Below are 23,531 nucleotides of genomic sequence, written 5' to 3' on the forward strand. Positions count from 1 at the left end.
CGTGACCTTGTACATGGTTAAAGCCAGGACAAAGGCTCACTTCACACTATCGCCGAGCACGTACTCACTTTTACGAAAGTTGGAACCTCATAAGATATATCCCACATGCAGGGTTGCAAGGAGAGACAGGAACTACCATGTCGAAGGTCTTGCCGGAATCTCCGGAATACGCCGGCTACAAGAGACAAACGACTTCGGAAAAAAAAGGCGCAATGACAGTTCATTTGATATATACCCAGCTCATATACTGTTTTTTTCATTTTCATTTGCAAGTGATTACGGGACAGAAATTGCAAAGAGCCTGATGGGCAACATTGATCTCATATTGCTGCACGGCATCCATATTCGGCCGGGCCACGGGCCTAAAACACCCCACTGGCCAGTGCATCCCCCGGGCTCCTTTTCGACTGTCATTTAAAGGCACTCTTCATGCCTCCTGCTGCAGTCCTCCCATTTGAAGCCGGCAGAAAGGGAGAACATTGGTTGTAAGAGGATGCGATTAGGAGCTGAAGAAATCGAATCTTTTTGATTGATTCGTCTACTCCTCATCCTTGGAGTCCTTAGTAGGCTTCTTCTTCTTCTTGTTCTTATTGCCAGTGTTTCTGGCCAAAGGACGCTCGAGAATCTTCAGGATCTCCTCATCCTCGATCTTCTTGTCCGTCTGGAACTTAGACAGGTCAGGAGGGTTAGGCGCGGCCAATCTGGTAATGCCGTTCTTTGTGATGGCTACAATTCTCGTTAGCGAAAGCGGGAATATCCCGTTGAACGTGATGAACATACCAATGGTCGTCAACAGACGGGAAACAGGAGCGTTGTCGGCATCACCAGCGGGCTCGTACTGTCTCAAGACACCGCCACGGACACACTCCACAACACCGACCTTGGCAGACTTCTCGTCCTCCAGCTGTCGCAAACTGAAGGGGAATGTGCCAAACTTCTTGACAACCTCGGACAGAGTCTGTCTGGAGCTGGGTCTCTTAAGGATGTAGGTGGTAGTGGTACGGCGATGCAAGGTAGCGCGGAGAGGAAGGGTCTTGACCTTTCCAGAACCAAGGGAGAGACCAACTTCAACACCCCAGACTTCGCCAACGTCGGGGATACCCTCACCCTTGACGCCAGAGCCGGGGGCAAGGATGATCTTTTTCCCACCCTCGATCTCGTTGCGCTCAAACAACCAGCTGGTGGTGTTCTCAACAACATTACAGTCGTAGGCCTTGGCTACCTTTTCGATGAGGGCGGAGATCTGGCTCTGAGTAGGAGCCTTCTCGGCAGCGGCCTTCGTCTTCTCCTCCTCGGTACCGCTAGCCAGAAGACCTGGGGGGACCATGAGTCTCAGCAGAAGCTCGTTTGCGTAGTGGGTTGCGTGGATGAGGTCAGCCTCGCGACCAGTCACAACATCCTTGGAAGATTCCTTGTCGGCAACGACGACCATGTCGCAAACAATGGTACCAAATCCATCGATCTGAGCGCCGAGTTGGATCTTGACGATCTCGCCGGCCTTGAGGGTGGTCTCAGCCTCTTGAGCGTCCGACACCAGGGGGGTGTACGGTGTCACATAGGAGCTTGGGGACACAGTTGTCGGGTGGCCGATACCTTTTGTTGTCAAGCATATTATGTCAACATCGTACGACGGGTCTCAATGTGGAAAATCTGGCGATCATGGTAGTGACATACCCTTGGTGATCTTCTTGCCCTTATAGACCTTGGTGAGCTCTTCCTCTAGGAGCTCATCGCCCTTCTGGCAGATTTCAACGATCTTGCTTCCCTCCAAGCACAATGCTGTAAACCGGTATTAGGCATCGAGCAATCTTGTGACACGATAGCTTTGTCAGACGCACCTGTAACGGCCTCGATAACCTTGTGGGAGATCTGCGCGGCAGTCTTGTACTTGGTCAATGTGTCGGGGTTGTTGAGGGTGTAGTCTAGAATTGACCAGAAGCAACGCAATCGTCAGCTATCGCGGGTGAAAAAATATAGGTAAATCCAGTAGGTCACAAGGGACTCGGTATGGTAGTCCTTATCGATTGCTAGAGCCATATAGCTGCTAGTTTGACCTACTGGACTCCGTCCACTTTGGGCGATGACGATGAGGGCGGTGGTAAATCGTGGTAAATCCACACAATTGTTGGAGCTTTGCAAAATGGGCACAAGAGGAGGGGTCAAAATATCAGCGGTTAACACTTACCAACCTCTGGGGCCTGGTTCTCAGCCATTGTGAATTATATGTTATGTCCTCGCACCGATGCGAGGGCTAGCGACAATCAAAGAAGTTCTTAAATAAAACACTCGTCTCAGTACACTAGGAGAGTAGCAAGAGGAGGAGAGGAATTGGGCTACTTTTGACCTGGTAACTTTCGATCGAGTCGTGTGCACTACGCATCGTTCATTACGGCCCGGCGGGGCTTTTTCTGGATTTTCCCTTTCGTTGGTTACGTCGTCGAAGTAGGGCTTGGGGGCGGTGGATGGTGCAGATTTGGCCCACTTGGGTTTAGTGTCGTCGAAACGGGGTAATTCTGTATGCACAGTACGGTAAACTATTCTTGTCACCTGGAGAAGCTGACAAGAGCTTGCGGAGCTTAGCTTCTTGCAATTCCAGCAGACACTGATAGCCATGGTAGGTGGCTCGATGAAGGCCATTACAAAAGAAAAGCGATCATATACTGCGTGATTACCATGCTTATTACCATGCTTTTGATCGATCACCAAGGGTGTAATTGTCAATTGATCCGCATCCTATCGAAAATGATCTACTGTGGCATGACTGCCTTCGGATATATATGTACGTCATAGCTCAACAGGCCAGCGCCAACATACCATAGCATGGAAGTATCTGATGTATCTTGGCGGCTCAACAGTGACCATGTAAGAGGTAGAGCTCAGAAAAGAAAGCTGCTTCAAGGAAAGTAAGATGTGTGTTTGAACTTATGTGCTATGCTTTTTCATGCACAAAAAATGAAGCTTCTGCTTTGGAATACCGTGCATTATTCATTTTTACAGAGATCCCGTTCTATTTAGAGGCCTTCCATGTATTTCATCGCCATGCAGCCAGCTCCTCTTCGTGGAGCTTTAGCCATGGAAAATCCGGGTCAGGACCCAGACAAACATCCCCCTATGCCCACGTTGAGACTATTGCAATGTACGTTGCACAACACGAAGAGCAGCCCGCCATAGAGATGGATGTTGGTCATATATCGCTACCCAGTTGTCGGCCTGGTGCCATCATCCTGAAGCCTCCATCACATTACGAGATAATGATCCGTGGAGCAGCCCTGTGGTCGGCCCTGACTGCTTCACGACTGAGGCCGACAAGCATATCTGGCGGGAGGGCCTACGACGGCTGCGCCATGTATTGCGCGAATCACCAGCCAGACAAAGCATAATTCAAGAAGAAACTGTCGAGGATGGTGCGTGACCACTCTCTGCGAGTGCAATCGACGAGGAGATAGATGGCCTGGCCCATCGATGACTGGCGTACGTTGGCGTCGAATCTGTCTGTGAGCTTGTTACAGCTAAAACTGCAATCATAATTACAGAACTCTAATTCGTATTGCAGATACTACGTACACGAGTATCGTGGACAAGAGTGAGCTGCGCGTGAAGGAGATCGAGAGGCTGAGGACTGCCGACGCGAGTATAACCCCATTTGCTTCGGCAATCCATATTCAAATGCTTGCTTATGCGATTTGGGAACAGGCTGCAGCTATCATTCTGGGTCAAACCCAAACAGAGCGCTTCCTGATCACTGAGGAGTTGCATTGCCTTTCATAGGGGTCATTGAATATCATGCATCATAGTGTTTAGCTGCTTTATGTCGTCGGCGAATAGTCAACTAGAACAGGGTTTTCGATGGACTAATTAGTTGGATTGAAGTCGAGATGATCGTGTACAAGACGATAATAAAGCAAGACATAAGGCACATGATTTGGAAGGCATCGTCAGAAGGTGTCTGAATGCCCAAACAATGCCTTGCATGGAGGCACAACATCCAAATGAGGAGAAAGCATTTCCTTGGCCAATCATAGTCTCCTGTGTCAAGATTCTCCTCATCAGCTCCGAACCCGCCCTGGTTCAGTTTCAGATACCTCTCTAATCCTTCGTAGTGTTTTTAGGGATCATCAGAGTGCAATCGTACTAGTCTACGACCTTGATTTGAGCCTTTCATCATGAAATCAACCATCGAACTTCCACTACGTATACTAACACACAATATCCGCTATGCAACCGGCTCCCCGTTCAAGGGTGAGCTGCCATGGGATGATCGCAAGCAGCCTCTCTTAAATGAACTGCTCTTCAATACGCGCAATCAGGATTCATTCATCTGTCTACAAGAAGTGCTTCATAATCAACTGGTCGATGTTCTATCTGGACTGAACCAACATTCTTCTACTGTCCCCCCAACAAGCGCCTCCGAGACACAACAATGGGAATACATCGGAGTCGGTAGAGACGACGGTCACAAAGCAGGAGAATACTCGCCTATCTTCTATCAACCGTCTGTTTGGCAGCTTCGTCATTGGGAAAGTGTCTGGTTGTCGGAAACGCCGAGCAAACCATCCAAGGGCTGGGATGCCGCGTCGATACGGATTCTGGTAAGACACTAGGCCTGTGACGAAAGCCTTTTCACTAAGCTGACGCCATACTAGACCATCGGTGTCTTCACGCACATCATGACTCGCCTTACCGTCCTTGCGATGAATACTCATCTAGACGACCAGGGATCTCGGTCACGCTTCGAGGCTGCCAAGATCATTCTTCAGAAGATCGATGACTACAGAAGCGGCGATTTTAGGGACTCCATCGCAGGGGTTTGCCTTACAGGCGATTTCAACAGTCAAGAGACGCAGGAGGCCTATAATGTCTTGACAGGGTCGGAATCCTCCTTGGTCGACACGGCAAAGGTTGTGGAACCGAGTCAGCACTACGGGGATTATTTTACATGGACAGGCTTCGGATATGAGGGGGAGGATCCCACGCGCATTGATTATATCCTGATGGGACCAGGGAAGAATAAACATGGGTCCTGGAAGGTCAACGGATACGCCGTGTTAGCGAACCGGTTCGATTCTGGCGTGTACCTGTCAGATCACAGGGCCGTTGTTGCCGACGTCACCTTGTACGACTGAGCTGGATCCGCTTGGCCTGAGGTTTTCAAGGGCTGTAACTGGAAGTCACCGAGAAGTGTTCTGAGGTCTGCAGGCACTGGACATGGTCCAATGGTGATATCTTCCACGATTAAGCTTTGTTCATGCCATTGACATGTGCTACTCATGGTCTGCATGAGCATCCATGGATGGATAAATCGCGTTTGAGATCCTGGATTGACGCTTGTGATATTCAAAGTAACTTTGGTTGAAGCAAACTGATACTGAGAATGAGATACCAATAAAGAGACTAGCGTATCATGTTGAGCGTAGTCTTATCCTGGCTAACCTTTAATGGTATGATACAATCACATGATCTCCAAAATAGCCTAGTAAGTGGGGCAGTATTATTACCATACATGACCGCAAGTATGTAAGGCAGGTTTTCAAGATCCATACTGTAACATTTGTAACTAACTTCGCGATATCCCAAGAGAAAATGACTAGAAAGATGCGTGATGGCTTCAAGATGTTCCCAAATAGGTTGTACGAGAGTTTCTCTCGTAGAAGCAGTCTCTACCATTGCTGCTTGCTGGTGCCCGGAAGCTCCTCCCCCTACCCTCTCTGGCCCTCCATGACGGGAACGGATAACTTGTAACGCCCTTTCTGCCCGCCCAGTTTTCTGCTGGCTTTTCCCTCTGGCCTCTTGTGTCTGTCCTTCTCCTCTTTTCCTCCCCCCTATTTCTCCGTCATAGCGCGAAACAGAGGACTCAGAGAAAGGCCGGCGAGAAGAAAGAACCCCACGCAAGGAGAAACAAATCAGTCGACCGACTTTCTGGGGTCAGTGTAAGCAGGACAAGCAAACCAGATTGCTGAGATTCATCGATACTTGCCCGTTCCTCGGTGCGCCATCAGCTGATTAGCCGCCTTCTTCCGAGCGCTGATTATTCTCACTTTCTCGCGGCAAAGCGCAAGACCCAGAACCGGCACGCAGACCCATCCATTGCCTCGTCCTGCCCTGGAACCCTCTGTCCGGCGTGTCTGCGCCTGGTGGTAGCTTTCTGTCATTATTTTACTTTTAATTATCCTCTAATTTACCTCCTTTGGAGTTCCTTGGTATGTTTTTCCCTAACCCCATTACTTGCGCGCTTGCTACCCTCCGCTTTCGCGACCATTTTTTGTCCGTCTAGTCATCACCCATTGATTACGTGGGCAGACGGCTCTGATTGTGGCGATTCTTGGCTTTCTCGGGACATGTGGCTCTTTCTGTTCAATGGGGCGCATCGCGTCCCCGTTCAATGCAGCGTCGCGTCTTGAATAGCCTCACGCTCGTGTATCCAGCTTGAACTGCCCATATTGACTCGCCTTTTCTATTGCAGGTTCCCTCTAAGGATGCTGTTGTAGGCCACGTTGGTTCTTGGGTGCCACCATCGTCTTTCAGTATCTGATTGGAATGTTACCTCGTCTTGCGATTGATACCCGTGTTTCCTGCTTTTGTGCGAAGAACTGCAACTATTAGACGAAATTTCTGGCCATGCCTCTCCCCGATCATTCGCAGCCTGGACAATCTCTCGGCGACTTCCAGGCTGATGGCGTTCAAAATGCCCTGAGCGCGCCAGGCCCCAGCGCGGGGGGCGAAGGAAACGATGCGACCGGCTCCTCAACAGAATATGGAGCGAATGGGGTGGATGCCATAGCCGAAGGGAAACAGAATGCGAAAGCTGTCCTTGCAGCTTCGGGTGTCTCCCTTCCCTCAGCCGAAGCTAGTCATGGCTCCTTGAACGGCAAGACATCGCCCAATCCTCAGTTGAGCAACGCCAACGGTTCAGCAACAAGTAGGAAGCGATCTCGCGACGGTGCCGTTATTCAAACCTCCTCTTCTACAGAAGACCTACCTGTCCGAGTACGTGAAACTCCGGCGGATAAGATACTTCTCAAACAGTATGTCGAACGAGAATTCCGCCATTCAGCGTTGGTAGCATGGCACAATCCCAGCCAGGAGTTGCTTCAACAGAAGCGCGCGGAGCGAGACTACTATCTGGCCTTGCGCCGCGATACCCATGGGAATCCGGCTGCCCTATACGGCGTTGGGTACGAAGGATTTGGGAATGCCAGGACTGATCTGCGCAATCAGCATCCGCAATTGTTATATCCCTCACATCGGCGGCGACCGGGAAATAGAAAGACTAGGGAGTTACGAGTTGCGCGCAAGGACATGAAAATCCAGAGTGAGCAGGTGGAGGATTTGGTCCCTATTCGCTTAGACATCGATTGGGAGAAGATCAAGATTCGAGATACCTTTACATGGAACCTTCACGATCGGGTCGTTTCTCCCGATCTGTTCGCCGAGAAGTTGGTGGAAGATCTAGGTCTTCCGCTCGAGACATGCACTCCTCTCGTACGGATGATCTCGCGGAGCATTCAAGAGCAACTTGCGGACTATTATCCTCAAATATATATGGAAGAGGATGCGCTCGATCCTAATCTGCCCTACAGCGCTTACAAGAACGATGAAATGCGCATTCTTATCAAGCTAAACATTACCATCGGACAACATACTCTCATTGATCAGTTTGAATGGGACATCAATGATCCCTTCAACTCCCCAGAGGATTTCGCTGCCCGTATGACGAATGACCTCTCTCTCTCGGGCGAGTTCACTACTGCAATCGCCCATTCGATACGTGAGCAGTCGCAACTCTTTACCAAATCACTTTACATCCTCTCCCATCCTTTTGATGGTCGTCCGATTGATGATCCTGACCTCAAGGCCGCATTCTTACCCTCCCCATTAACATCCTCTTTCCGACCCTTCCAAGCTGCCAAGGAATTCACACCATACCTGTACGAGCTGAATGAAGCGGAACTCGAGCGCACCGAGGTGTCCATATCCAGAGACCAACGTCGGCAGAAACGTTCCGTCAACCGCCGCGGTGGCCCAGCCTTGCCAGATTTGAAAGATCGTCAACGCACCATTCGTACGATACTTGTATCCTCCGTCATACCAAACACCGCAGCGTCAATGGAAGAGAGCAATGTGTTCAAACGATCCGGATCAAGTCGGCACAGACGCGCTGCAGTTGGCCAGCGGGACGGTGGTGAGGAGTCCGATGAGTCGGATAGCGACGAATCATCGATGACGGGCTCTCCGGCTATCGGTCCTCATCTGGCCCAAGGAACAGCCCGCACAAGAGGCATGAGAGGAGCTGCAAGCGCAGCTCACGCTGCTTTGCGGGCGAGTCTGGCTCATTCTGCCACTCCTGAACCTCACCACGAGCCTCGGGTCTCCGCCAGAAGACGAGATTACCGGGAAGAAAGTATGGAAGAGCAAGAGAAGCTCATTGTGAAGTTAAAGATCTCGAGAGAGAAACTTCGCCAATTCCTCGCCAACAGGCCGCAAACATTACCTAACCCTTCGGTTTCTACCTCTACGCCAGCCACCCAACCTGTGTCTCAGTCCGGCACACCTCAATTAAGGACACCGACGCCGAGTAGCATGGCCCCGCCATCGCAGCCTAAACCACAAATTCAAGTACCGAATACTGCTGGCCATCTCCCTCAGCGGCCTGTACAACAGCTTGGGGCTGTTGATGCTACACATCCCCCTCAACCAGGCGTTCCCGGGGTAGGTTGCCTCCTTCCTTTGTTGTACTCAATTTTATCTACGGCTCTGTTTCAGCTGTGCAGATTTCAGTTTGGTCGCTGTACTAACATCACTCTTGGTAGCCTCCTCCTCCAGCCTGGCTATCGGCTGGTCTTGCCCGTTTGAACAAGTCACATCCAAACGACTCGTTTGAAGGTGTGATGCGCTACACGGCAGTTGATACGGAGACAATGTTACCAGTCGCGAACGCAAATAGCCAGCCGGGTCACCGATTGAAGTATCAATATCTTCCTCGGATTCGCTGTCACGATTGTCCGGGTAAGTTGTATACTCCCGGTCCGGGAATGACGGTCGACAATTTTGAGGTTCATTTGAGGAATCGACAACATAAGGAGCGCGTAGAGGAAAGGCTCGCAAAGGCAGCTGCTAACGGTGCCTCCTCGTGACGAGTACATGATCAAGTCGTGTTTTTACCTTTCGCATCAATGTATACTTTGTTATTTTCTTGTGTAGTCTTCAGGACCCTTTTCTTGTTTGGTGTACATGTCTGTGAGCGAATGATGAAGGGTAATCAACATCTCTATACTCTTTTGATTGCGTGACTCTATACGTAACGGACGGTATGCTTGGTGTATCTGTTGACTATCTCTCTTGTGTGGGTTTTGGGAGACTCACGAATCCTGAGACCTAGGGGATTTCACATCTACAGCACCCTGATCTCATGATATCCTGAGAATCGAGCATGCACACCACAGCATGGGGCGTGATGTGCAACAATGGCCTAGGTACATTAATGCAACGTCCATGTCCATTACCAATAGTGCGTAGATGTCAAAGTCAACCCTCGGTCCATGGATCGTAAGCACGGGCATTATAAAAAGTGATTCTCCTTTCTCATTATGCTGTGTTGAATAAGGGATGGACATATATATTTGATGGATGGTCTTACCAACAACACACATGACGTCCAAGCGCACGTCACCATGTATATTTATTGTCATGGCCATTCCCCAAGAACTACACATAGGAACTCTGCTCTTTCGTACCCATAGACCCCATCCTTGCGTGTGTCTGGTAACCCAGCACGTAGCAGCATAGAGGTGGAGGTTGGATATAACCATTGATCCTATAAATATTTTGTACACACATCTGCAGAGCACAGTAGAGAGTGAGGCCAACGTCACTTTCTCCAGGAATGCTACCGCCTATTCTATACCAGTATAGACAGCCAGCAGATTTGCAAGGTACAAAGCGAGAGTCTGCATCATGGAGATAAAGGAGCTGTCTCTGCAACCTTCTATTCCAGATGTGGCGGATCAAGACGAGGAGTGGTTGTGGTGTATAAGACATTTAGGCGAAACTTTATTCCCATCCTCGCATCTATGGCTCAGTGGTAGAGCGTTCCACTCGTAATGGAAAGGTCCATGGTTCAATCCCGTGTAGATGCAGTGATTGATTTTTTTTCTTTTCTGGCCCATCCTAGTATTTTCTTTCGCATGGAGATGTTTCTGGTTCTCTTTTTACCGAGTGAATAGGACAGAAATATTATAAGCCAGCCATATCTACAGCCTAGCAGATGGATCATCCGTGCCACATAAGATTCTCTTTCAATTCCCTCAAAGACGGAAAGACCAAATATTATTCGTCCACGATGCTGATCAGCGGTCTTTCTCCTAATTGCCCTCGACATTAACCAGTCAGAAGTTACTTCTAGCACATACGACCATAGGGTGTGGAAAACAGGGCTTCCCGTCCGCTCAGCCGTACTTAAGCCACACGCCGGCCGGTTAGTAGTTGGGTGGGTGACCACCAGCGAATCCCGGCTGTTGTATGTTTTTGTTCACTCATTCTTTTTGATTCGTTGGTTTAGCGCCCTCGCCGCTTCAGGCTGTCACCTGAAGCTCCCTGAAGCCCTCTAATTCGCCCGCCAAGCCTGACCTGCTGGCGTGTGTCCTTTTAAGTCCCTAAAGATAGGAAGTTTGACTCGTGTACTCAACCACCCCTGTCATGTTAGCTTTCCTTTTTCGCAGTAGAAAAAGTAATAAAGAAGAAATAGAAGTATAAAACTTGTAGATAAAAGAGAATCTGAAGCGAAGCACCCATCGCGAGTGGCTTCTAGCGGAAAGGAAGGAAGGATTGTTAAGTAACAGATATTTATAGTAATGCAGCTAGTCTCACAGACCACAGAGCAAACATTGAGTATTCAGGCTCCTAGTAGACCCGCGAAGGCAACATAGTTGCCCTCTGTAGCCTTGCATTGTATACTGTCTGACCTGTCAGGCAAATGTTAAATTCTGGTCAGGAGGCTCATTTGGTTGCTTCCTATTTGTGGTCATCTTGAAGTGCTTTATGTTTTCAGACCTGTCATAGGAAGACATTACAGTTTGGTCCAACAGCATGTTTTGTTTGCTTCCTATTTATCATGTTCACCTCAAAAATGCCTCACTGCATACTGATTGTTTGTGCATCATATTCATGCTGTATAGTTAGGATGAACTGCGATCCTCCCCACTTAAATAGCCTTAAGTCTGCACTTCAGACACAATATACTCTCTTTGTCACACACTCTCAAAGTCTGACATTCAATATAATCAAACTACGCTAATAAGGCTGCAGTCAAGCAGAGAGAGGTTTGGGTTGTATGTATATAGGTAGCGGAACTGTTCGCTCCTTTGCAGGGATACACAAAAAAGCATCCAAGGAAGAGCGAAGCTGGCTAAAGGACGGGGCTTTGCGCCCCCTTACCACAAAGTCCAATTGTCTGTTCACACAAAAAGCAAACCTGTGCTACTAATGAGTCAGTCCTATTTAATTGGAAGAAACTGATTATCATGTAATCATCAGTTAGACCGAGACAACTCTGGGTTGCCCTGCATCTTACGTGCACCAAAGGCTACACGGCACTGGAGGGCGACTATGATATAAACTGGAGGGTTGAGTGGTGAAAGCTTTTGAGTCTTCGTCATCTCTAATCCTGAACGTTGCACCAGCACAAGCTGTTGAACCCATGATGTACTCTCAGATCCCATCACAAACGTCCAAGTCGCTTGGAGTGCCGGAAAAACGATGGTACTGTGACCAGAGTCATGTACTGGCTCTTTTGGGCTGCATGATATGCTTTGTGGTTTCGATCCTTGCTATCCAACCTACGATCGGGCCCGCATGGAGCCTGTCTTGGACTCTGGGGTTGACTAACCAGCTGGTCGTTATCGGATTGTTGCTAAGTCTCATGAATGAATGTACCGGCATTCTTGCGCCGATATTCTTCCTCATTGTCGAGACCCGACGAACGAGCCCGACGTTGCAGAACTACGAGGCCATTATCAAGAAGAGTGTGTTTCTGGATAAAGCAGACGTACGCTGGCGTGCATGCTTCCTCCTCCTTACCCTCCTCCCTCTGGGACTCAGTGTGGCATACAAGAAGCTCATTGGAGGAAGCAGCACGATAGAGATCCAGAGCAACTTTCCACGGTTCTATGGCCTCGTGCCGCTTCCTATGGGCACATTTAACGTGATGAACAATTCGATCTATTACATGATCAATGCAAGCGTTCCGTACATAGCGGCATCCTCAAGCGCTCGTTCGATGCCGCAGTTCCCAGCCGTGTACGGATTTAACACGGTCGTCCTGGACAATACCTCCACGGCCTTGCTGGACTTACCTTCGCCAGACTTTCTCTCTTCTATTCAGCAGAACCTGACCGATGGTGAATCTTGGAGCATGTCAGCGGCAGTGGATGGAACAGTCGCCCGATACAATTCATCAACATCGTCCTATAAAGACAATGATGCATTTTGGACCGCTGCTTTCAACCATTCCTATAACCCCACCGGTCTGTCGACGATCTCCCTCTACAATGGCTATCAAATGGGGATGATTAATGGCCTGGACAGCTTGCATAGTGAGAACCCGGGCCCGTATTGTCTGATTGGCTTCTTCAAGGGAGATGCATACGGGCTGCACATCTACAGCAACGCAACTGAATCCACCAGTCTCGCTTTCAGAAAGACCGCCTACAAGTTCGACATCCAGCGAGAAAAGTGTCAGGCACAGTGGACAGTGACCCGCAGTAACATCCAACTGACGAGTGGTCACTGTACTGGAGAAAGGACAAAGCAAGTCGTTTTCAACAGCACCACGCCGTATTACGCCGACACGCTGCCTCTGTTGGCGACATGGTTGATTCGGTACTCCCCATCACAATCCCAGAGTCAGTCGCCGTGGCTGCTCCCATCATTGACGACCTCCGTTGCAAGCATGTTCTGGGCTCGCATCATCTACATGGATCCGACAAACAACGTGTATCCCGAAATGTACTATCCCCCAACCAGCGAAACTATCCATTCAACACGGTTAACCCTTAAGGCGAATTGGGGTCTGTACCTCACACTTTGCATCCACCCGGCCCTCTGCACGGTGATGCTGCTTTCGATCTGCTTCTGCTACAAAACCCCCATCGGAAAGGGGTTCGGTTTGATCTCAGTTTTGTCGGGCGTCCGCGGAGATAATCTTGACCAGCTGCGGGGCGCCGGTTTGTCAGGAACTCTGACAAGGACTGTTCCGATAAGAATCATTGTCCAGGATTCATCTCGTTCCCATCCGAGGATTCGATATTCATTGGGGGACGGGCTTGAAGCCACGGGCGAGTTAGATATAAAGGAGACGTACTGTTAGACCTGTTTCTGGAATTTGAGGGCAGGGTATCAGTACATTGAGGATATATTCGGAAACGACAAGATTAGGATCATCTAGATCATTTGCACGAAATATTGAACAAGTTTGACCGTGAAGAAGCACGTTTTCGGAACAGAAAAGGTCTGTCAGCCGTTGACCAAACCGTTGTACACTTGGCTTGGCCACACTATCGCCATCCAAGTGCTCAAAGAATACGCCATTTTCATTTGACCTAAAAAGGTCGATGGCTGCTGTTCCAGTTCCCTGAAAAATACGCCGGCAGGCGCGGCAGAGGTGCCTGTTGATGGGAATCCCTAAGCTTCTGGGAGCTTGTCCCAGGAGTACTACTTGGGCCCGGGATTTGCGGGAAAATAGGAAAATCAGTCAGTCCTTCAGACCTTACCCGACTGTTCGCTGCGTTCAAGCCACACGCCGGCCGGTTAGTACCTTACGATGTCTTGGGTGACCATTAGCGAACCCGACTGTTGTATGTCTTTTGCTTTCTCATTTTTTTCTGATTTGGTCGGTTTACCTGTCCACCACGACTTCAGCCTTGCCCACCAAATATCTGCTTTCTTTCATTCTGGTCAGGGGTTTGCTCAAGGTATTGACGATGAAACTATCGCAAGGGCGCTCTACATACAAGGCCATTAGAAGGACAACAATCTAATCTCCACCTGAGAGAAACAATCATGTGTACCTTCGCATGTCACCAACACAAGTCCATGATTAAATCCCAATCCACGAGACGGCACGAAATATTCAATATCTTGACGGAAAGAAGACACAGAGACGCTCCTTTGCAGGGAACTTTCCGCTAGACCTGTTTCCCAAATGGCAGCCCTACCATTCCCCCGGTTGTATGAGTCGGAAGCTTAGAACACCACATAAATTGCTCCTGTCTAACGTACTGCTGGTTGTAACGTTCATGGGTCCGGCCTTGCCTGTTTCGATCTGCATCACCGTAAAAATTCTTTTCAATATCGGCTTTCACAGCCGGCATGGCCGTGTTATTGAACCAAACGGTTTGTGCCGTGTGGTCTTGCTTCCGCGCCGGAGTGTAAACAGCAGAGTGGTATGTGTTATCTATACCGCTTTGTCCGGCCGTATCTGTCCAAGGGCACATGTAGGTGTATCGATAGTAGAAGTAGCCACCGTTTTTGTGAGACATGTCGGCTTTGATTGTATGTTGAGATGGTTATATGAGAGGTGATGATTTTCTGGAGTTGAGTTCGAAATAAAAGGTGGGACTGACAGGAGAGCGGTTTTCACAAGATGTGATAGCAAGGACAAGCAAGCTGGGGGATTTCGTGAAGATATAGAGGCTTAGCTGCCATTTGGAGCCCGAGGATCTCTCATATTCGCAACTAGCCTGGTGTCATGTCCTGCGCTGCGCCACCTATCAGGTGTTTAATGTCCAACACGCTAGATAGGTTGTGATAGGGCTGTGCTGTCGTCCGCGTTCAAAATAGCCTATTCAAGCAGTGAACGATCAAGCAAGCTCAGCCTCCACCACTGGCACCACACCCACGGAAAATGCTAGCCTTTCAGTCTTTGCTAGGCGCGGCTGCGTTCCGACCCTTAACTCTGATCGTAGACCTGTTTCTCTCCTTGGCTGTTCAAGGCTAGCGAGGCGATATGGTTCATTTGACTAGGGTGCCTTGCAAATACGGAATGGGGACACGAAGGCTGGGGTACATACTGGAACCACGTCTGTCGATTAGCAAGGCTGATAAGTCACAAGATGAAGATAATGCTACCCAGCCTCAAAAAGATGATAACAGCGATCTCTGGGGCCAAGGGATGGCGCTAACAGCGGCAGATTCCAAATGCAAACAAAGAAAAAGTACCGTCTGACCTGCATGACAACTGCAAAGACTCGCGTTGAAGTCGGGGTTCTCGGACTCAGAAGCTATCGCAGTTGTAGGCTGCACACTTTAACATCCACTCCACATCCCGTCCCACCGAGCCAGTAAAGTAAGGGATCGAATGAAGCTGAAGAGATATCTGATCATCGGCGTCTCTGCGTTGCTGTCTCAATTCATCTTCTCTCTATTCCATAAAACTCAGCGTTCCATAGAAGCCTTTGTCTGTCCCGAGGGTGGGAGACTCCAGAGGCCGGAAGTGCCCTAAAGGAAGACGACCAGCCTGTAAGAACGGTGTCTGTATCATCGATGAATGAATAAGCACATGTTATATTCCGCCTCAAATACATACATCAATATTTTAGCAACTGCATCAGATAAAGGCAGATAAATGGGCAATGAAAATGGGTATACACATTTCGATGCAACTCCAGTGTGAAAGGAAATGCAACAAAGAAAAGTAATAGGACGGCTCATTCTTAGTCAAGCATCAAGTGCACATGGGCCACAGTCATTCCATCAAGGAACGATGAGAAAAGAAAAAAAATACAACTCGCAATCACGGGAGTCATATACATCTCGACGCGAAGAAGGGGATATCGAATCCATGCACTCCGACTTCCACTCAGACGTCGACGGTCGAACAATTTTTAGCCCCTTCGAGAGGATCTTCTCGTCGGCAACGTAGCTGTCTTATCACTGCGTTTGTCCTTCGCCTGGGGCTTTTCCTTTTCTGTCTTTGCAACGGTTGTCTCTGAGGGTTCCTCTGGATCCTCCAGTTCTTCGGCTTCACTCAACTGCTCTTCGTTATCTGATTCATCATCGACTTTCTCTTCGGCAGCGTCGCTGGCATTCTCACTTTCTGCCTCATCTTCGTTATCCTCTTGCTCATTGTCCTCTTGTCCCCATTCATCCACTTCCATGTCATCCTCATCGCTGTCCTTGTCCACATAACTGACCCTCTTCGATGTTCCGCGGCTGCTGCGTCTCCGAGCAGATGCTGTCACTTCTGCAGCGGCATCCCCCTCATCAGAGGACCACCCATCCTCACCCTTCTTCTTTTTCTTGGGTGTTTTCGAGGTTGTACCAGCAGAGGATCTGCGGGGTCGTGACGTCTTCTCTTTCTCCTTTCTTGCTTTCTTGGCAGAGCCATTGTTACCGTTCGTATCGGCGGCCTCTGGTTTTCTCTTCTTGACTTGCGCGTTACTCGACGATCCATTCTTTGCTTTCATGACAGACCGAACAAGACGGTCGAGAAGCTCTTCAGCATCTTCAGGAAGGAAGTTCTTTTCAGCAACCTCCTGGGCTTCTTCGTGGCTGTTCATCCGAGCAAAGATTGAGCTTGGCACACCGACCTTGCCAGGGTAAGTTTGGAGGATGCTAGCAGCGCCAGCGCCTCCGCCAAATCTGCGCTGCTGGGAGTAGATGTCCGCAAAGCGACGAATCGTTGCTTGTGCCAAGTCCGAGAGCGTGTGAAGACGGGTGCTAATCTCGTCTGATTTGGTGATGCCATCCCGCGTCTGCTTCACCCGCTGCGCGACATGGAATATCAACGACAAGTTGTGCTCATTCGCAACGGCCGTGAGATAGAAGAGGATATAGCGTGCAAAATCAGTTAGGTCGCGGACCTGTGTCGCTTCATCCAGGTCAGCAGACGGGTAATCGGGGTGGTATGCGAGGAGAGAGAGAAGACGGGAAAAGATCGACTCCATGACAGTCTCCTTCTGGCCATTGCTCTGAACCTGCTGAGAGAAGAATGCCGCACGAGACCGCAGCCAGGTAAGGGTACTGTCCTTCAAGCTAGCATTGGGCTCAAATGCAAGGAGGCAGGGAACAATGTACCAGCGGTAGCTCAGATGTGACCTTTGCACGAGTCTCTTCTTGAGCTGGGAAATGAAGCCGCTTCTCACAGCTACGATGGGATCCTGAGCCACTAGGGCAATCGAATTGAAGTCCAGCGGTGTAAGCAGTTGGTCGCATAGACTGATTGTTGCGCACAACTTGACAAGTGATTTGGCGGCCAGGAGGCGAAGGCGTGATTTCTGTGTCGCTGGTGTGTCCTTCTTCTTTGACAACTCGCCCTCGTTCGCCACGAGCTTATTCAATGTCTCGAATACAGGTACGGCGTGGGCACGGAAATCGTCATCGCCGTCCGAACCTGTCTTGGCTCGAAGCCGATTGACAATAATTTTGAGAGCCCACTCCTTAGCAGCGGTTTCATCGTCCACAGTATCTGACCAGGAGTACCCGGCATCCGGCTGAGGGGAACGATTTGTTAAGAGAATCTGGTTGACAGCGATCGAGATAATGGCGTCACTTTCTTCATCCGCTTCCGATGGAGCCAAGAGATTCAGCTGCGACAATGTTGCCAATTTCGTCAGGAAACGATCGGATCCGTATTTCCACTTCGAAACACATGCTTGGACCAAATCCTTCGCGTACATTTCTCTTTTATCAGCGACCGCCATGAGGATTGAGACGGCATGTTTGGCGGCTCGAGGGGATGGGCTATGAAGAGCGTAGCTTCTAAGAGCCTGTAGGAACTTGCGATCTTTGGGGAGTTTATCGGCAAGTTTTCGTGCGAACCCGGAGCAGGCCTTGAGAATCTCTTCGGTCCCGCCAGCAGTGGTAGTTGTGGCCTTTGGAGCTTGCGACTCGAGGTCTTTGCACATTTCTTGAACTTGAGCTTCCAACACTTCTGGGTTCTTAGACGAAATCTCCCGTAGAATCTCGTGTGCCGGGTTGGCGAGACCTTGCTCGTCTGTCCGAGAGAGTTCCATAATCGCCGGCGTATGACTTCGGTTAAAGATCAGAGAGCTGCTGCGGTACAGCAATGGAGTGAAAGTCTCGAGCAGTGACGAATTGTTGGCACTCTGAATGCGTCTTGCCAGCTCTCTGATGGCCTTGACGACAGTGCGATAATCACTGGTGACATTCATCGCGAAGCGAATAAGCTGGTAGTTACGACGGTCATGAACTTTGGCAAACTTCCACAGATCCGCAGATGCTCGCGACGAGTCTGGGAAGGTTTTGGAGAGCGAATCGATAACTCGAGATAGTTTAGTCTTGATTTGATCCTCATTCTCCTCCACTACTCCTCCCTACATTCGCCGTTAGTGTCTCGACCAACTCTGAGAATTCTTTCAGCACTTACATTGTACTCCTCGCACGCCTTTAGGTAGAAGTCCACAAAGTTTCTGACAGAGATTTGCCGACCCTGCATCGCGTAGAAGACCTTTTTGGCCTTGTCATCCAGCCCCGCGAGTAGAGTGAGGATGCGACGAACACGAATTTTGTCGATGTCGGCATCGCTATCGGCCTCAGCACTTTGTGATTCTTTCTGTTTCTGAGATTGACTGGAGCCGCTCCGTGATAGTTTGGGCTTGATCGGAGGATAACTGAGGGGAAGGAGGATCTCGAAGAGCACACGATCAATTAAGATATGGATCTCCGGGTCATTTGTATAGTAAGCATCGAAGATCTTTGACGGCCCCTCCTTGAGTAGGGAGACGACCTGTTCGTTCCCTTGCTCGATGTCGCCCGCTGCAACGGCCCAGATCCGCGCCAACGTCTTCGTCGCATGCTCTCGTACCTGAGACTTCCGATCTTTGACTCGTTCTGCAAGGACGGCAAGCAACGAATCTGGAGTCGAGAAGCTGCCACCCGATCCGAGTTTGTTCACAACATCTGATAGACCGAACATTCCGATCGCATCAACTGCCGCCAGTCTGACTTTCTCATCTGCGTCCCGAAGCATTGACGACAGATTCTCTATGAGAGTCTGCTGCTCGTTCTCACTGAGACCAGAGCCACCTGCAGATGTCAGTAGAATGCGGCCTATGACAGTGACCCAAGCAGCTCTAACGGAAGCGGATTTGTCAAAGCGCCGGCTCAGAAAGCTTTCATATGTGGAGCTGTGTGCCTGGGAGAATGGCTTCGGGGACAAAGGCTTGACGAGCACGTTGGGCTGAGGGATCATCTGCGCATACTCTGCCAAGGTTACCGGTGGATAGCCTGCAGGATCCATTGGCGGAGGTGGAGGTGGACCGGCAACTCCAATACCAGCAGTGAGATCACCTATCGTCTGTGTAGCCAGCAAACGTAATGATACTGATTCAGCGGACAATTCGGCCTCTAGTTGGGGAACCACATTCTGCAGCACATCGGGACAGGCCCTCCAGAGCTCCCGGATAAGACGGTGAGCTTTACTCAACTCCTTGACATCCTCAGCCTCCTCGTCGGAATCGTCAAGGTTCGGTTTGCGATGATGTTTCGAGGACCCGTTGGTGCCCCCAGAGGAAGAAGCGTCAATGATTACATTGTTAAAATATTGACTAATATGACTCGTCATCCTCTCTGGACACGCTTGACATATGGCCTTGGCCATGTTATATGCTGGCGGGTAGTCCTTGAGCAGGAGTGTGCCCTGTTTCGAGTCCACCGGTGTGTCTGCCTTCTTGCTTCTCTTGTTCAGGGGCTCTAGAACGCGGGGGTCAACACGCAGAAATTGTGCCACGATGACATCTACCACGTCGGGTGCCAGGATTGGCGACTCATCGATCACAGTCACCAACAGGCGGGTCATGTCAAATTCCACGTTCTTGGCGATTTCCTCCCCCGTTGAGGCCTTTGAGGAACCGGAGACGATGTCGAAACATGTGGTGAAGAGCGGGATAATCAATGAGTCCGGCTGATCCAAATCGGTCATGAGCACGACACTCTTCACTTCCGCCAGGGAGTTGAGAACGTAGATGTGTTGAGCATTATAGGTATTGGATGGATCCCCAAGAGCGGGGATGATGGAGGTCACAAAGCAAGTGAAAATGTCCTGTTGATCACAATGGTTAGATCAAAGCCAAGAACATCTAGAGAACATCTCCATGGGCCCCTGCAAGGCAAAAACAGCAATACGGAACCCAATTCAAAACGAACCTTGAGCTGATTCCCCGTAAACGGCGCGTCAGGCGCGCAAAGACGCAGGACATCAACAATGCAGCAAGCTGTCCAAGCTCGAACTCCTTTATCCTTATGAGCCAACAGATTAGCCGTCGCCAACTCCTGCGAGACCTTCCGCAGGGATTCCTTATCAATCTCCTCCTGTTCGAGTTTGCGAAGCTCCTGCGCGAGCGTCTGTAGACGTTGAAGCAAATCGGCAATGGGGATGGCCCTCCCCACGCGCCAGGAAAGCGGCTGATTGAATTTGAGACTGCGAAGGCCTCCAGACGTCTCTTCGGGCTCCACGACCTCCGTGACGGTGGAGGGACCTTGACGAGTGCGCGCAGGCATCGTGGACGAAGCGCGGGGAAGCCGGGGAGGGTTTCAGGGTGTAAGCTTCAGCACACCATGCGCTGGCACGGAAGAGACGAAGGTTGAAAAATAGATGCAATGAACAAGAATCCGATCTCCAAGTAAGGAAAATAAGCGACGGAGATGGATAGCAAAAGAGATGGTTGGCGACACACTGGGACGGGGGATAAGCAGTCGAATCTCGAGGCCGTCTGTCCGTTTCGAAAGATCGCCGGCGGTTTCGACAGTCACCGCCCAGAAGACGCCGCGGGACGCGTCGCTCAATAATAATAGCGTGTTTTTGCTTTGCCGTTTCTCTTTTGTGGAGCTTTCTCGAATTTGGCGAAGTCACAGTAGTATGTCGGTATCAAAATCAGGCATGTTGATATTTCAATACTGATGACTCTACATTTTGGTTCGCTTACAACCTATAGTTTGATCCTGATGGAAGTCTCACTGTCGCCTGTTTTAGCTGCTTCGGCTGTCCACCTTTGTACATTGGAATGTCTATCAACTCCTCGACATGAAATACACTTCTTTAACAATGTGTACGTGGTCAACATTAATTATATAACTTGAAATCGCTGTCTATCTGAGTGCTTGTGATACCTAAAATGTATCATGCATAATCGCCTTAACTGTCCATCCAACCAAATGCAGATGCAAGTGCCCATAAACAACGCCTAGCTGATGAGAGGAGACAACCGCGTCTATTTCGGACATGAAATAGCAAACGGGGGTATATAAGAAAGAGGAGAGATGAGCATCAGAGCTTGGGCGAATACTTGCTCATAGCCCGGATCTTCTTGCCATAGATATAGAAGACGATGGGAATTGGGATCATCGCAACCGTGATGAAACCAAGCAGACTGGAGGCCCAATCTACGCCGAGCTTATTGTACATCTGCACGGCAAAGAGCGGGAAGGCACCGCCGAGGCTGCTTCGAATCAGAGTATTGGCAGCGATGGCCGAGTTGGCGAACATCATGTACACATCGATGATGTAGTTGAGACCTTGCATGAAGATGACCAAGATGCCCATGCCGATAGGGATCCCTGCAATGACCTGAGGCACCCACGAGATATGAGGGCTCGAGGTCCAGCCGAACCAGAAGAGACCGGCTGGCAGAAGCACGGACGCGACCATCATTGGAACTAAACGCTCCTCAGGGACAACGCGGCCGTGCTTCGCCAACTTACGTGCAAACCTAGTCTTGGTCTGCCAGATGATCAATGCCACGCCGCAGAGTACTCCGATCAGGATTCCGATAAAGGGAAGGCCAGCAATGCCTCCGTTGGTCCAGCCGCGAACCTCTTGGAACGAAATAGGGTACGCTTCGAAGAAAAGGTACAGAATTCCGTACACCAGTGCTAGGTAGATCGTGATGAGCAACAGGATCGGCTCAAGGAAAAGCATTTGAATAGGGCGCAGCAGGTATTTGTTGACGATCTCGGAAGCGGTAGGGCGACTTTCGTCGAGTAGGCTGTGCAGTGCCCAGTTGCCCGTCTCGCGGCGAAGGCGAGCCGCGCGTCTCTGAAGGATGACAGGACCGTACGTCTCAGGAACAATGAAGAAGGCCAGAGTGCCGAAGGCCGCAGACGGAATCATCGTGATCCATGCAGTCCAGCGCCAGCCGAGATGCGACTCCGTGATAAATCCACCGATGATAGGGCCAAGTGTAGGACCAACGAAGGTGGCAGCCGAGAACATGGCAATAGCCACAGCCCGGTCGACGGGATCCCAGAAGTCGGCCATTGCGCCGCCAGCAACTGCTAGAGGAGAGCAACCGAAAACACCCATGAGGAAGCGGCAGACCATGATGGTCTGGACATTCTGTGCCACTGCTACGGGAATCTGGAAGATTACGAAGATGGTGTAACCCAAGAACAGCGGCAGCTTGCGTCCATAGAGCTCCGACATGGGAGCCCACACCATGGGACCAAGAGCGAATCCGAACACGACCAGACTGGTAGCCAAAGTCATGACTTCAGTTGATACGTGGTACTCCTTAGCCGTCACGACTGTTGCAGTTGAGAAGACGCTGCTAGCGAAGGTGATCCATGTGGTCATCGAGGAAAAAGTCATCGTCAAGACCCATTTTTTCCAGTGTGGCATGTTCTGCGGGTGCTCGGGGTCGTCTGGGCCATCCCATTGTACCAAATTGGGATCTGCTGCGGGTGTCTTCTCGGGTGGTTGACCGTCTGCGCGTTCGATATCTGAGCCCTCCATCTCCGGGTCCCTTACATCAGGGCTCTCAGGCCCGGAAGCTCGGCCTTCCATATCGAAACTATCTTTGGACTTCGTATTCAGATCTGATGTAGGAGGGACTGATAGGGTCTCTTGGGTGATGCGAGGAGTTGTCTCGTTGGAGTTGTATACTCGGTCGTTCTGTTTTTCAGAGGCCATCACTGGATTTTGCCGAATTCAGTATCTCTGGCTCTATCCCTCACCCCTGAAGGTAAACTTTTGATAACAGATGACAGGCTGAGAGCACCAATGATAAGGGAAAGATCAAACAAGATCTAGGAGAGCGGCCTAATCAGTGGACCACAGACTCTTAGGGGATAGAGGACGCTGGATCTGATATCTGGGTCCTTGAATTCGGAGGGTGTCTCCAGAGCTTTAAAGGAACCATCTTGTTCCCAAAGTGGGCCTTTATGGAAAATCTGATAAAGCAACCAGGCTTCTGGAGATATCATGGGAGCCCGACAGAAGACAGCCATGGCCAATAAGCGAACTAGTATGTAAGAGATGGAAGAGTACCCCACCACCCTTTGGCGCTGGGTCCCTACGGAGTAGTCCTGTGGTTATGTCCGATGCCGATATCCCGACGAGAATCCGGTGGTCAAGGATGAAGGAGATATTAAATCGATACTGGACAGGCCCCTGGGCCCTGTGACCCCTGTTGCCACTAACTGGTTTGGAGGAACTAACAATGAAAGGTGCCATTTTCTCCCATTATTGGTTGGTCTTTACATCCCGAGTACCTATGTATTGTGGATTGATAATCACATAAAAT

At 50.1% G+C, this 23,531-nt stretch overlaps 6 protein-coding genes and 2 non-coding genes across 8 annotated transcripts; 5 read left to right on the forward strand and 3 right to left on the reverse strand.

The window, feature by feature from the left end:
- Positions 1-538: 538 nt before the first annotated feature.
- Positions 539-2,213, reverse strand: Aud_001641 (curved DNA-binding protein (42 kDa protein); the record flags this gene model as incomplete). Its single annotated transcript, XM_043287133.1, has 5 exons — positions 539-726; positions 781-1,593; positions 1,675-1,779; positions 1,839-1,922; positions 2,186-2,213. The coding sequence occupies 5 exons, from the start codon at positions 2,211-2,213 to the stop codon at positions 539-541; spliced, it is 1,218 nt and encodes a 405-aa protein (XP_043143068.1).
- Positions 2,214-4,163: 1,950 nt separating this feature from the next.
- On the forward strand, positions 4,164-5,123 carry Aud_001642 (endonuclease/exonuclease/phosphatase family protein; the record flags this gene model as incomplete). Its single annotated transcript, XM_043287134.1, has 2 exons — positions 4,164-4,589; positions 4,644-5,123. 2 exons carry the CDS (start codon positions 4,164-4,166, stop codon positions 5,121-5,123), a joined length of 906 nt encoding a protein of 301 aa, XP_043143069.1.
- A 1,492-nt stretch (positions 5,124-6,615) lies between these two features.
- Positions 6,616-9,131, forward strand: Aud_001643 (SWI/SNF chromatin-remodeling complex subunit SNF5; the record flags this gene model as incomplete). The annotated part of the gene is made up of 2 exons (XM_043287135.1): positions 6,616-8,706; positions 8,808-9,131. 2 exons carry the CDS (start codon positions 6,616-6,618, stop codon positions 9,129-9,131), a joined length of 2,415 nt encoding a protein of 804 aa, XP_043143070.1.
- Positions 9,132-10,061: 930 nt separating this feature from the next.
- Aud_001644 lies at positions 10,062-10,133 on the forward strand. The gene has a single exon. It is a non-coding gene; the product is annotated as a tRNA-Thr (tRNA).
- A 267-nt stretch (positions 10,134-10,400) lies between these two features.
- Aud_r0005 lies at positions 10,401-10,520 on the forward strand. Its single transcript, XR_006253255.1, has one exon. It is a non-coding gene; the product is annotated as a 5S ribosomal RNA (ribosomal RNA).
- Positions 10,521-11,914: 1,394 nt separating this feature from the next.
- On the forward strand, positions 11,915-13,360 carry Aud_001645 (uncharacterized protein; the record flags this gene model as incomplete). Its single annotated transcript, XM_043287136.1, has 1 exon — positions 11,915-13,360. The coding sequence occupies one exon, from the start codon at positions 11,915-11,917 to the stop codon at positions 13,358-13,360; it is 1,446 nt and encodes a 481-aa protein (XP_043143071.1).
- A 2,515-nt stretch (positions 13,361-15,875) lies between these two features.
- Aud_001646 (sister chromatid cohesion factor PDS5) lies at positions 15,876-20,511 on the reverse strand (the record flags this gene model as incomplete). Its single annotated transcript, XM_043287137.1, has 3 exons — positions 15,876-18,326; positions 18,380-20,053; positions 20,158-20,511. The coding sequence occupies 3 exons, from the start codon at positions 20,509-20,511 to the stop codon at positions 15,876-15,878; spliced, it is 4,479 nt and encodes a 1,492-aa protein (XP_043143072.1).
- Positions 20,512-21,277: 766 nt separating this feature from the next.
- Aud_001647 (MFS transporter) lies at positions 21,278-22,918 on the reverse strand (the record flags this gene model as incomplete). Its single annotated transcript, XM_043287138.1, has 1 exon — positions 21,278-22,918. One exon carries the CDS (start codon positions 22,916-22,918, stop codon positions 21,278-21,280), a length of 1,641 nt encoding a protein of 546 aa, XP_043143073.1.
- Positions 22,919-23,531: the final 613 nt, after the last annotated feature.

Source organism: Aspergillus udagawae (assembly GCF_001078395.1).
Source record: "Aspergillus udagawae IFM 46973 DNA, scaffold_1, whole genome shotgun sequence".
Lineage (NCBI taxonomy): Eukaryota > Fungi > Ascomycota > Eurotiomycetes > Eurotiales > Aspergillaceae > Aspergillus > Aspergillus udagawae.